The 13,737-nt window shown below is 43.0% G+C and overlaps 2 protein-coding genes across 2 annotated transcripts in view; both read right to left on the reverse strand.

Annotated features, from left to right (window-relative positions):
* stab1 (stabilin 1) overlaps nucleotides 1–11,318 on the reverse strand; it is a 100,921-nt gene extending 89,603 nt beyond the window's left edge. The window contains exons 1-9 of the mRNA XM_036151762.1: nucleotides 10,828–11,318; nucleotides 7,246–7,373; nucleotides 7,024–7,139; nucleotides 5,695–5,780; nucleotides 4,910–4,979; nucleotides 4,016–4,111; nucleotides 1,310–1,423; nucleotides 934–1,121; nucleotides 716–852 (exon numbers count right to left, since the gene is read on the reverse strand). Of these exons, the coding sequence (XP_036007655.1) occupies nucleotides 716–852; nucleotides 934–1,121; nucleotides 1,310–1,423; nucleotides 4,016–4,111; nucleotides 4,910–4,979; nucleotides 5,695–5,780; nucleotides 7,024–7,139; nucleotides 7,246–7,373; nucleotides 10,828–10,887 (995 nt within the window). The 5' untranslated portion in view covers nucleotides 10,888–11,318. The remainder of the gene's footprint in view (nucleotides 1–715; nucleotides 853–933; nucleotides 1,122–1,309; nucleotides 1,424–4,015; nucleotides 4,112–4,909; nucleotides 4,980–5,694; nucleotides 5,781–7,023; nucleotides 7,140–7,245; nucleotides 7,374–10,827) is intronic.
* Nucleotides 1–13,737, reverse strand: part of LOC118567219 (nuclear factor 7, brain-like) — a gene marked incomplete in the record, with an annotated part of 854,268 nt that overhangs the window by 264,035 nt on the left and 576,496 nt on the right.

Below are 13,737 nucleotides of genomic sequence, written 5' to 3' on the forward strand. Positions count from 1 at the left end.
AAGGTCGGGAAAATGAACTGGGTTTCCTGGAACATCTCTGAAGTAGAAGTCGTTCTTACTGCGCTCCTGTTCCGATCAGATGTAGCATCGGCTAAATGTGGCGACAGCTTTTACATATTTGTTGATCAACTGAGCGTCAGATGAATTATCAGCATGAATAATTAGAAAGTAGGTTCTGACGTTTCAAGCATTTGACATGCTGGGGTGAGTGAAGCTTCATCAAGTGTAGAAAACCTGATACAGGAGCTTTAGTTACTATTTATCATGAAGGCAGAGTATCTTTCCACAACTTTAAAAACACAAAGAAGTAATACTGGAACAATGATTCCTGGAACCTGAGAGGACGCATCTTGCTTCTGCTAGTTCCAACAAACAGCGATTTTATTGCTGGTGAAATCGTGTTTCTGGTCGTCAAAGAACAAAAATAGAAACATTCCAACATGAAGATTTCAGAAAGCCTGGAGAGCTACCGATCAGAGCCACGTTAAAACATTAGAAGGTCCGCTGATTGGAGGAAAAACGTAAAGAAACGAGGACTGGATCTAGAGAAGTCCTGGAGCGCCGGTGTCCAGCGTCTCAATCCGCTACTGAGGCAGTTTAGCTGTCTGGTTCAGGTGCGTGGGGAAAGAAACGCGTCTAAAAGCTGCAGAATTCGGTGGTGGAGGACCTGATTTGGGACCACTGGTGTAGAGTTTTGTGCTGTAACCCGTCTGACCTGGCTTTCCCGTCCAGCTGTGTCTGGCAGACGGCGGTGGGGTCGCAGGTGTCCGGTGAGCAGGCAGAGACCAGCCGGCAGCCGTTCTCAGGGCCGCCCCCTACAGGCGACATGCCCGACATGCACTCACAGCTGGCCTGACAGACGACAAAAAGGTGAAATCAACACCGGTTCAGAGGTCCCTCTGGTTCTGACCCGGCTCCAGGTTTCCTCCTCACCTTGTTGGGTCCTTTGAAGACACACACGGTGGAGTTGAGGGGGCAGCCGCCGTTGTTCTCCAGGCAGGGGTTCTTAGGTACGCAGATCCTGCCGTCCCCCTCGTAGCCGGGTTTGCAGGTGCACCGGATGTTTGTGGCCTGCGTGGAGCACTGGGCGTTGGCGTCACAGTCTCTCTGAGAGCACGAAACTGGAGAGAGAAGCAGCTCAGCTCAGGGAGGCAGGTTCACAGAGACTGAGAGGACAGCCGGAGTCCATCATAGCACCAATTATCTCTGCTTTAGCTGTTCATTAAACTAAGAAACACTTTTAACACCTGGTTACTGAGACCAACCTGAACCTGGATCAGTGGGTCTGGTGAGGGAAATGTGTCCTTACCCAAACACCGGTTGTCCTTCATCTTCCGGTAGCCGGGCAAACAGTCGCAGCCTGCATCTGGTTCTTCTCCTTTGCAGTACGAGAAGGAGCTGCAGCCACGGCACCCACTGCTGACTGTCAACAACAACCAGAAACCACAGCAGTAAACAGTGAGAAGCCGGAGTCTCAACGCTGCAGCGGCAGGTTTTACAGGCCTGGGCACCAAGGAATCCTCCGTTCAGAAGACGAAGCTGTCTGGTTACAGCCAGACGTTGATAATGGCTCCAGTTCATCGTCATTATAAACGCAGGTTTATGTCTCTGAGGTCCTGAGCTACAGAGATCCGCCTGAGACGTTTTATGTCTTATTCACCCAGAACAGAGATTACTTTGAACATTAGCAACAAAACTGTACACAGGGTTCCCACACCTTGGTGAACATCAAATTCAAGGACCTTTCAATGACTTTCCAGGACCAATTTCCTCAAATTCAAGGACCACACGTGGCGGCATTTACCTACTGTGACCGCTGAATAGGTTATCATATTTTAATACAATGCAAATTCAATAAAAGACTAAACGGCATAGAAGTTGTTGGGTCAGAAGCAATGCAAGAAAGTGGACTTAATTTATAGCCTACATTGATATTGATCATATTCATAGCCTACATTTATATCCACAGTACATGTCTATGCCATACTACATTACATATAAGATGTACATTAGCCTACCGTTTCATGGAATTTTATGGAAAAAAGTGCAGCATTGAGATGTTCAGAATTATATCAATTTGTTTCACTTACTTTCATCTTTGATTAAGCTAGTTTTTGAGTTTGACTCTGAAAAGTCGCTAAATATAGCGACAAAGTCGCTGAGTTGGCAAAACTGCGTGAATGCAACCTATTGGACGCACGTAGGCCTAAACCGTAGCCTAGCAACTAACGAAGAAGAGCAAACGTACTTTTGCAAATTAAAAGTCTGCGGAATCAACATAATTTTAAAAGATTGTGTGGTAGTAAAATAATGACACGAGTCGTCATCCGTGTGAACTTTCAACCCCACAAAAAAATTCAAGGACTTTCATGGACAAGGTGTTTTTTTTTTGGCTGTTTTCAAGAACTTTCAAGGGCCTTGATTTTATTTTTTCAGATTCACAAACTTTCAAGGACCCGTGGGAACCCTGTGTACATTTAACCCTAACCACATATTAAACAGGATGGGAGATAAAAGGTGAAATGAGCGTTGAGCTTCTGGAGCGTTTTCAGCCTTTTCAGCCAGCAGAGCAGCTGCTGAACGTCGCTCTACGATGTTACAGTATTAAATACCTGCAGATCAACGGGAGCATGCATGCAGATTTAACCAGTCTGTGGATCTTTGGACCGGTCGTGTCCTCAGCAGTGAGGCATTTCAGCGCAGCACAGCTTAGTTTACGCAGTGATTTAAATGCCATACAACAAATGTAGACTTCATGGAGGGAAACCTGCTGCTCCAAACCGTGGTGCTACAGGATCTCCCCGACCCGTTTCCTTTTTACAAAGCAGAACTTTCAGAGACGGATCAGGAACAAACTGGAGCGTGTCCTGAAATTTACCCCGATGCCCAAATCTAAGCCCATAATTTATGAGAGATTTCTCAGTGAGGGAATAACCTTTCTGATCCCACTGCTTTAGTTGGCCAAGAAAATCAGTCCAGTTATGGTTTAAACGTGTAGCAGAATCAGTTATTTTTTTCTTAATGGAATAAAATGGATAAACGTCAATTGTAGAGATTTGAAATAGAAATTTTCAAAAAGAGACAAAAGTATAAAATCATGTTTACAACACATTTTTTTCTCTCACTCTGAGTTCTCCTACTGCTCTCCAATCTGCATTGTTTGTTGTTATTTCAGCTTTTAACTTTTTGTAATTTTTTTCTTTATAGAAGGTACACCTGGTCTGGCGTTCTGTTAGCTGTGACATCATCAGGGGAGGCAGATCATCCTCTATTACCATCTACCATAGAAAGTACTCCTGGGTCAATGTGAGCTTCTGTGCTTTCTGTGTCTCTGCTCTGTCTTCTCTAACATAGAAAGTACTCCTGGGTCAATGTGAGCTTCTGAGCTTTCTGTGTCTCTGCTCTGTCTTCTCTAACATAGAAAGTACTCCTGGGTCAATGTGAGCTTCTGTGCTTTCTGTGTCTCTGCTCTGTCTTCTCTAACATAGAAAGTACTCCTGGGTCAATGTGAGCTTCTGAGCTTTCTGTGTCTCTGCTCTGTCTTCTCTAAGCCCCAGTGGGTGGAGGCAGATGAGCGTTCACACTGAGCCTGGTTCTGGTTCTGCTGGAGGTTCTCCTCCCTGTTAAAGGGGAGTTTTCCTCTCCACTGTCGCTTCATGCATGCTCAGTATGAGGGATTGCTGCAAAGCCATCAACAATGCAGACGACTGTCCACTGTGGCTCTACGCTCTTTCAGGAGGAGTGAATGCTGCTTGGAGAGACTTGATGCAACCTGCTGGGTTTCCTTAGAGAGGAAACTTTCTCACCAACCTGGAGGATCTGATGGAGTCTGACTTTGGAAAGAGCCTTGAGATGATATGTATCATGAATTGGAGCTTTATAAATAAAATTTAATTGATGCAGCCTTTGTTTCTTTACATTTTCCTGCCTGTGATGTAGACCAGGGGTCTGCAGCTACAGTGGCTCTTAAAAAACTTTGCATCAAAATCATTTTTAAAAACTAAGAGGCTCCTACCTTGGTCACAGCGCGTCCCGGCGTACGGCGGCTGACACAGACACTGCCCGTCGCCGTCTGGACCTTTGTTGCACACGCCGTGCTCGCAGTCACACACTGCACAGACACACAGACACAGAACGTCATCATTCAGCTTCTCTATACGCTCACAGAACACCCAGAGCAGAGAATCTGCAGCTGTTTTGTTGGAAGGAGTAAAAAAAAGCCTCCATGAAGTCCGGCAGATGAGGGCAAGTTGCTCCCATCCTTAAACCAGGTTACAGTTTTTCTCTCTTCACCCACAAAAAGACAGAATGCAGAACTGATCTGTTTGACTGTATCAGTGTTGTTGGTTCTGACCTGAAGAGAACGTCTCAGTCTGAGTCTTATCCTAAACTGGTTCATCTGGAAATAAAAGCACTGGTTGAAACAGAAAAGGTATTAAATAGTAATATGTGGTGTTTGTCCTAACTGAACCCATAATAGCTTCAGGGTGAGACATTAGAGAGTTTTTTTTATTGCTATTGCATGGTGCTGGCTGTGGACCCGGGTCCTCCCCAAAAGCAGCACCGGCTGCCAGGTTAGCAAACACCTGCAGGGAGCTCTGTCAGCCCTAGCGACACCTAGTGGTGAAAACTAGACGCTGCGTCCTGCTGAGCGCCTGGAAAATGTCCCTCAGGTTTCCTCGCCTTGTCAAACACACATGAAATGTTTGTCATAAAAACAGCAACAATTACCACTTTTTTACAGCATTCTGTCCCAATAGGAAGGTAATCAGTTTGTCTAATTGATCAACTTAGTTTTGTCGCACTGAAGCTAAAACAAAGTTCAAAGAGTAAAAGAGTCTCTCTTCACTATTTCAGCTCCTTGTAGAGCAATAAAAGGCCTAAAACGTCAGAGAGAAAGAAAGCCTACCTTTTTCACACTTTTTCCCAAATGCATTCGGATTTTTGCATTCCTGACAAGCAAAGCCGGTGAAACCCTCCTGCAGAAAGAATCAAACATCATTGTCATGCCATTTATCTCTTTAAATCCCATAAATGTGTGACACATGAATTTATCCACTGTGAGATCAATAAAGTCTATCTCAAATGTCAATAACATGTAAGAAAAACATTTTGGGTGTAATAAAGTGAATTTTGTCACAGTGCTAAAGACGTCAGACCTCAACAATGTAAAAACCACTTGCATCTTTTATCTTGTTAAATTTGAATACTTTGAATTCCTCAGCGGTGTTTTAGTGGTTCTGTTTTTTTCTGCATTTTGCTTTTTAATTTATTTCTTTTATTTTATAACCATAAGTACTTTAAATGAAAAGAAATTGCCAGTTGTTTGATCTGATTAATCGTCAGAATAATCGACAGAATACTTAATTACTAAAACAATCGTTAGCTGCAGCTTTAGTATCTTGGTCGCTATCACTAAAAGTTTAAAGCCAGTCTATATTACTGGCGTGCAAAGTTTGAATGCAAAGTACATGAAATAGAGTCCCACCAGAAATTACATCCATGCAAACTATTGCTATGGTGATTTTGCAACATTAACAATGCAAAGATGATAATGATAAGATCATTAAAAGCAATAAATGTAATAAATGATTAAAAGTAATTAATTGTTTATTTGTATGTCAGCTGTGTGTTTCTACCAATAAATAAGGTCTAAATGCAGCTTTTAAAAAAGCAGCAGGAAGGTAAACGGACATCACAGATGCAGGTGCCGTTGCCGACGTCTCCGTCCACACAGGCGCCGTTGAAGTTGCAGGTCCTTCCTGACCAGCTGGGACACGCTGCAGACGCACAAATGAAGACAGGAGGAGATTAAAGTTCAGGGACATCAGCAATGATGCCAAACAGGATGGAGAAACACCATTTATCGCTAAAGTTGCTTAATTTAATTTAAGATGGAACCACCGATCATTTGTTTATGTTTTCCTTCCAAACAGTCAGAGTTTACGGTAATCTTTCTACCCCGTTTTATTTTAATTAGAAGTGGTTCCATTTTTTTTTTCTGAGTGCAATGATAAAAATTACACTTAAAATGTATCAGTTATTAAAAAAAGAAAAACTTTTTTATATTTATTGATATGTCTTTGTTTAGAATATCCCATTTAGTTACTTTACCATGTTTTATATTTTACACTGACTTTCAAATTTCTTCTCTATTTCCAATATATTTATTTCAGCATTTGAGTTTAAATTTGCTGTTTTTTTCATGTTTTTCTTTTACTTGTAGATGTGTCTATACCTCTTTTATTCCCCCTTGCATTTTCTTAACTTGATTTATCCCACAAGCATTTTTATTTCACTGTAATCTTTTTAAAACATTTTGACTCCTTTATCACTGTTCCTATAAATGAGGTAACGTGTACTTCGTTGGCTCCTTTACTATCGGTCATTATTATTATTATTATTAATATTATTATTATTATTATTATTATTATTATTATTATTATTATTATCAGAAGAAAGGTGAAGAATCTATGTGCAGATGTGTTCCCACATTCAGCCACGATATGGAAGCATAGGTTAATCGATCTGCATCCTGGTCCTTTCCTCTGATAGACCTGGATAACGAGGAGGATAAATTGACTCTGATTAAACTTCTGACCCAACGAAGGACCGCCAACCTTAAGTGCTTATTGAGGTAGAAATAAGGAAAAAGCCCAGAAAAACACAATAATTCAAATTGACTTTTGATTAAACCTGAGAGGAGAAGAGATTTCAAGGCTGAGAGGATTAAGGAACTTCAGTCAGAAAAGTTGTTTTGCTGAGGCTGTAAAGTCTGGAGAAAAAACGGACAAAAATGAGCTTTTACCGTAGGAAGTTCCCATCACCGCGACATTCCTCTGAATTTATACAGAAATGTTTTATTTTTTCCTCGTTCACATTCTTAAGGAAGCAGCAGACACAATAGATTTTATTTGATTGCATTGATCTTGACTCTGAATCCTGACACAGAACAGACGAGACGGCTGCTGCCGTCAGTCTGAACACAGCTTGAAGCTGATGGGACCTGAGGGGTCTACTCACAGAGACACAGGGGCCCCCAGTGGTCCGGGCAGCACTGTGGATGCAGGAAGCTCCTCACACATAGGTGATGACATCCCTCCAGCTCCACCTCCCTGCCGCCGATCTGCACCACGTAACTGCGGAGAAGACGATGATCAGAAACTCTCCGCTCCGGCTATGGAGACGCGCCGACTGGGGCCTCCAGGGGCCTCCAGGGGCCTTCAGGGGCCTCCAGGGGCCTACCTGCAGTTGGTGGTGTGGAGCTTTGTGAAGCCGCGGGGGCAGCCGGCGGTGATGGAGGCGGCGCAGGAGGTGCAGTCTGTGTAGACGTCGATCCTCTGAGGAACATCACAGCGACCTGGAGGAGGGGTCTGACACGAAGAGCGAGCATCACTCATTTATCCGGGGCTTTTGTACTCAAACACACATAGGAGCTTTAATCTAGGAGCTCCTGCCCTAAAATGACTCACGTTTTATTTTTACAACGCTGCTTAATTTGTCTAAAAGGCCTTCTCCTGTGTCTTCTGCTGACCTTTACTCACTGACTGTCAGACGCTCTGGAAACTGCCAGATTACATCAGAACTCCTCACGGTGGCCGTTACAGACATACCGGCACATCTCAGTGAATTAGAATATGGGTTCTGATGACGTCAATTATTTCTAAAGTACCTTTAGAAAATAACAACCTTTAAACAAACTTTTAACTAAACTAAAATTTCTGTATTAAGTATTTTTATAGCGCTGATCCAATATTCTAATCCTAAATGTGTTAGAAATAATGGCTTGAAAACAAAATTAGTCTGTGTGTAATTAATCTAACTTTTTGTCACCTAGGCCAAAATTGTTAAGTCAAAAGTATTTGAGGGCAAAAAAATAAAAAATAAAAGTTTAATTACCCCAAAATTGTATTGGGATTTTTTTAACCTGCTCCACAAAATACGATCATGCAATATTTTAATTAAACAAATTAGTCAGATGTTCTGTAGGAAAGGGACGCATTAATCATTGTAGGTCCAGAACTTAAAAAGTGTTTTGCACAGTTTCCTCATTAAAAGATGATCATTTAGTTTGCAAATTGTTTTACTGACTGGATGGTCATCACGATAGGAAAAAAAAGAGATTTTTTTGTTTATTCTCAGCATTAATAACAGGATTTGGGTCACGCTTTCTTTGAAAACACTTGATATATTTAGCCAATTTCATTAAATGAGTTAAAAGCAGATTTTTGTGCACCAAAGCCTGTTTTTGAGTAAATGCCATTGAATAGTTGGGTTCCTGTGTTCTATGAAATTAGACAGAATGCAAAAGGTGAGGTAATTAAAAGATGAATACTTTGTGTTGTACCTAACATTTTCAAATTGCAAGAAGATTTTAATTGGACTGTGATACTTTTCCTCTCATTTAAATAAAAAAATGGTCCATCTGGATTACCCGCTCCTGCTTTTGGGCCGAATCGTTCCTGAATTGCAGTTGTGGGTCGCACAGAATCAGTCCAGGGGCAGAAAAATGACTTTGGACACCCTTGAGCTAACGAGTTTCACTGAGACATGGAGTTACTGAAAGAAATTGACTTTTCTGTGTTTTTTTAATTTGTTGATATGAACTAGAACTGTTTTTTCTTTTTAAAGTAATAATTTTCTTCCTCATCGATGGTCTGCATGTCAGCCAGTAGTGATGCTTGGAAGCGTAGAAAACGGAGAACTCCCCTCTCCACCATCTTCAGCTTCTTCTGCTGAGAATCCACCACAGACAGAACTGGACTTCGCCAATCACATCAGTCAAAACTATTAATATTAATAATGTTTGTAAAAGACACAAAACCAAGACGTAAACAACAATAAAAGCATAGCACAGAGGCAATAAAAAATAAAAACTGAAGTATAAAAAGGAGTTTCCCCAGCTCACATGATTCCAAAGGCTCCTGGGAACAGATTGGTTTAAAAGAGACTTTAAAGTAGGAAGTGAACAATTAGTCAACTATTTGAAGGCAACTTCAGTTTCCAAAGTTTGGAGCCACTAGTGAAAATGGCAGCTGAGGTCAACCACAAGAAGCTGGTTGCTGCTTTAAGGCTCCGCTAAGCAGGTCAGAGAGGAACAGACGATGACAACTTTTAGGATTTATAAGCCAATAGGAGGATCTTATAATGAATTCTGTGGAACAGAGAGAGGACAGAACAGATGAGACGTGCCCATCGTGGCTTAGCGTTCTCCTTAAATGATGGGCAGCAGTTTTATACAACTTTAAGGAACTTTAAAAACAGAACAACTGAGCAAAGCGCGGAACATAAAAGACTGCGAACAAATAAATTACATTAGAGGATAAAACTAAATAAAACACTTAGAACCTGAATAAAAACAAATAATAGCATCTAAAACGGACAAGACAGAGTTCAGTAAAACAACAGGGTCAAAATAAAATGAGCATCCTATAGTGAGACCCTAAGAGCCAACGGCGTGTCAAGACTCCCCTGGAGATTGGAAAGGCGACGGGTTCATGATCTGGGAGCTGCTGCAGTAAAAGCCCTGAAGAGAAAAAAGAAGAGATCCGAGGAACGGACCCTGAGGAACCCCACAGAAAAAGAAACTTTCCATTATTCAAACATAAATCTCAGCTTCTCAGGGATGAACAAAGTCAACCCAGTGCTGCACCTTTATGTTGCATTCATGTTGCCTCGGAAGTCCAAAACAACAGCCGGGAACCGGGTAAACCCGAGTAAACAGTGTTCCATTTAAAGTCGGGATTCCAAAATAAAACCAAAAACCTTTTGGTCAGGATTCCAACATGGCGACGGACAGGAAAGCTGTTGTATCGTTTGTAGTGTCTGTTATAAACGACCTTTAAAGCTGTACTTTCCACATATAAACAGCACTTTTAATTTGTCCGCTACATGTAACATTGATTTTAGACGCACTCTTACAGCTGTTTCTTGTTGTCATGTCGTAAAAATGTTGTAAAATTAACATGTTTTCGTCACAGCTTCCTGTTGTTCATGTGTGAAGCTGCCATTCTTAAAAGATTCCTCCGCCTTTCCGAGAGGAAAGTCCGACCATAGCGGCCGTTCCAGCTGATTTTCCCGACGGGAGGCTGGAATTTCCGCGTTCTGACTGCGAATGGAAGGCATCATTAGTCTGAGTGCAGAGGAGAGCAGAAGAAGGGCTTTATGGGAAATGTAGGCCCAGTGGTTAGAGTTCGTTTAAGCTTGGAGTCCAGCTCTTCAATTACTGTTGGTTCATTGGAAAGGAAACTGTGAAAATAGAGATTTTTCCTGCTTTTCACTTTCAATTCAGAGGCTGAGGACCAATCTTTGACCCTCTGAACGTGAAATATCTGAATGTGAAGAAGCTGTCCTGCAGAAGAAGCTGTCCTGCAGAAGAAACTGTCCTACAGAAGGATAGAGACGTATTAACCGGCCCTCAGACTTTACATCAACCTCCAACGTCACGCTGCAGTTTCAGCTGATGAAGACCATCTGATATTTCTAATATTATTAACTGGATAATATCCATCCATCCATCGGGATGGACTATTCTCCCATCAAGTGAAGAATATTTGTAGATTTTCGGCTATAAATAAGATTTAGCAAAGTCAGTATGAATGTTTCACAGTTTAGTAACTAAAGTTTTGGTCTAAGTTGCTTCTGTCTGCAGCTAATTTACCTTTTTCATTCATTCAGCACTAATGGCTGACGGTCGTCACCTAAAACATGTGAAGCCTGGAAGCCGGTGCTGGGGCTGCAGGTGTGTTTCAGAGCCTAGAGGACACCTGATGATCCAGATCTCAGGTGAGAAAGTTAAATAAAGAAAGTGAGTCTGACGGGGTTTACCTGTTGTTGTCCCGAGGTTTGGATGCAGAAATTCAGCAACAGAAGCAGAAAGAGCAACATGGCTCAAAGTCTCACATCCAGAGAGGAAAGTTAAGCTTCAGGATCTTCGTTCTGCAGAATAAATGTCCAGACATCAAAATCTAACTCAACTCTCAGCCCTAAAATCCAACCTGCGCAACGCAGCTCAGGAAAAAACACACAGATAGCAACATCCTCTGTCCAGGAACACAATGGCCATTCCAGCAGGAATAACCGTCAGAAAAACCGAAAGCTGCCTCCTCCTTATGGGCGCAAAAACGGGAAGAAAAAAAACATCAAAGTTTGTATAAAAACAAACAACAGGGTGGGTCCAGGCGTCGACGGCGTTATCAGCAGATTCCTGGCACTCCTCGAGCCTGATGTGTGAGGAAATAACCGACCGGTTACAGCAACACGTTAACCCCGAGCCCAGCGTCCAGCAGCCGAGGCACAGAGCGACTGCTGCTGCCTCTTTCCTCTGGTCTGGGAGGAAAAGCCAACAGAAACTGGCAGACGGGAACCTCCCAGCAGAGGTCATCTCCTCCCACTTCATCCCTGGTGGTGCCAGCAGAGGTACCGGCGAAAAGTTCCCCCAGTCAGAGTCCTCTGGAGGTAAAAGCTGCAAAAAAAAAAACACGTCCGACACGTCTGACCTGAGTGTTACCCGCAAAACGCTCAAGAAGACACCCCGTCTACTTTTAAGATGAAGCTTTCCTTTGTGACAAAGCTTCTAGTCAGAGTGTCTCATGTTACCCTGAGCTATCTCTATAGTTATGCTGCTATAGGCTTAGGCTGCTGGAGGACATCAGGGTCTATTTCTCTCTCTCTGCTGAGTTCTCCTACTGCTCTCCAATCTGCGTTGCTTGTTGTTATTTCATCTTTTAACTTTTTGTTCTCTGTCATTTTTCTCTTCATAGAAGGTACACCTGGTCTGGCGTTCTGTTAGCTGTGACATCATCAGGGGAGGCAGATCATCCACTATTACCATCTAACATAGAAAGTACTCCTGGGTCAATGTGAGCTTCTGTGCTTTCTGTGTCTCTGCTCTGTCTTCTCTAACATAGAAAGTACTCCTGGGTCAATGTGTGCTTCTGTGCTTTCTGTGTCTCTGCTCTGTCTTCTCTAACATAGAAAGTACTCCTGGGTCAATGTGTGCTTCTGTGCTTTCTGTGTCTCTGCTCTGTCTTCTCTAACATAGAAAGTACTCCTGGGTCAATGTGAGCTTCTGTGCTTTCTGTGTCTCTGCTCTGTCTTCTCTAACATAGAAAGTACTCCTGGGTCAATGTGAGCTTCTGTGCTTTCTGTGTCTCTGCTCTGTCTTCTCTAAGCCCCAGTGGGTGGAGGCAGATGAGCGTTCACACTGAGCCTGGTTCTGGTTCTGCTGGAGGTTCTCCTCCCTGTTAAAGGGGAGTTTTCCTCTCCACTGTCGCTTCATGCATGCTCAGTATGAGGGATTGCTGCAAAGCCATCAACAATGCAGACGACTGTCCACTGTGGCTCTACGCTCTTTCAGGAGGAGTGAATGCTGCTTGGAGAGACTTGATGCAACCTGCTGGGTTTCCTTAGAGAGGAAACTTTCTCACCAACCTGGAGGATCTGATGGAGTCTGACTTTAGAAAGAGCCTTGAGATGATGTGATGTGAATTGTCGCTATATAGATAAAATAAAATTTTATTGAAAATGTCAGACACTCACTGGCCACTTTATTAGGCACGTCTAAGCTGGTACTGCGTTGGACAGTGATCCAGCGACTCGTCTGTGAATCTGCTCACTGCAGCAGAGATGCCACAGTCTCACAGTGTCTCAGGAACCATCCACAGAGGCTTGTTGGTCCCGATCTGGATGGAGACCTGGAGGCTATAGAGGCCTTTAGACTCTGGTGGACTCTGGTGGACTTGTCTTTCGTCATGTTCAGGAAACCAGGCGGGGATGATCTGGGCTTTATGACATGGAGGCTGGGAGCAGCCGTCAGAACCGGGTCCACTGTGTTGATAAAGAGATGAACACAGTCAGGAACTGCTCCCAGGCAGGCTGTTGTGTTAAGAGGCCCTGAAGTGAGCCAAGAAATATCCCATGAACCACGACACCTCCAGCAGCCTGAAGAGCTGAGACAGGGTAGGATGGACCTCTGCTCCATGTCCAGGTTTATCAGACCAGGCAACGCTTCACTGTCCAGTATCCTGAGTGAATCGGTTCGTTTCCTTTGTTTTCAGAGACGACTTCCTGCACACCGAGCTCCTAACCGTTTACCGTTTGTTTGAGCTACTCTAGCATCTCAGCCTCGTCGGCCGTTCCTCCTCAGACCTTTGCATTCACACGCCTGCTTGTTTCCTCCTTCTCAGACCACAATAACCATGAAAACCAGTAGAGACAGTTGCGCATTAAGAAAAATCCAGCAGATCAGCAGTTTCTGAAAGACTCAGACCAGCTCGTCTGGCTCTAGTTTCTGAAGTTTCTTCCCCATTTTAACGTTCACTGTGACCTTCAGCAAGGTGTCTTCATCACATCTAGATGCCTAAAACCTCTGAAATACTGCCGTGTGATTGGCTGTAAACAAGAGGCCGGAGTGTGTCCTTTATCTCATGTTATAAAATCAAGAAAAGATGACAAAAAAAACCCACAAAGAAATCAGCAAAATGACTTTCACAAACCGATTACTCTGATTGAGATGGATTTTTGTCTGGCCACAGAGTGACGGTTTTTTTACATTTTAATTTTTCACAATATACGGTAATTCAATTCAAACCACAGCACACATCGTCTCAAGTCTCTTTCCAAAGTCAGACTCCATCAGATCCTCCAGGTTGGTGAGAAAGTTTCCTCTCTAAGGAAACCCAGCAGGTTGCATCAAGTCTCTCCAAGCAGCATTCACTCCTCCTGAAAGAGCGTAGA

The sequence above is a fragment of the Fundulus heteroclitus genome, chromosome 20, assembly GCF_011125445.2.
Source record: "Fundulus heteroclitus isolate FHET01 chromosome 20, MU-UCD_Fhet_4.1, whole genome shotgun sequence".
NCBI classification, from domain to species: domain Eukaryota; kingdom Metazoa; phylum Chordata; class Actinopteri; order Cyprinodontiformes; family Fundulidae; genus Fundulus; species Fundulus heteroclitus.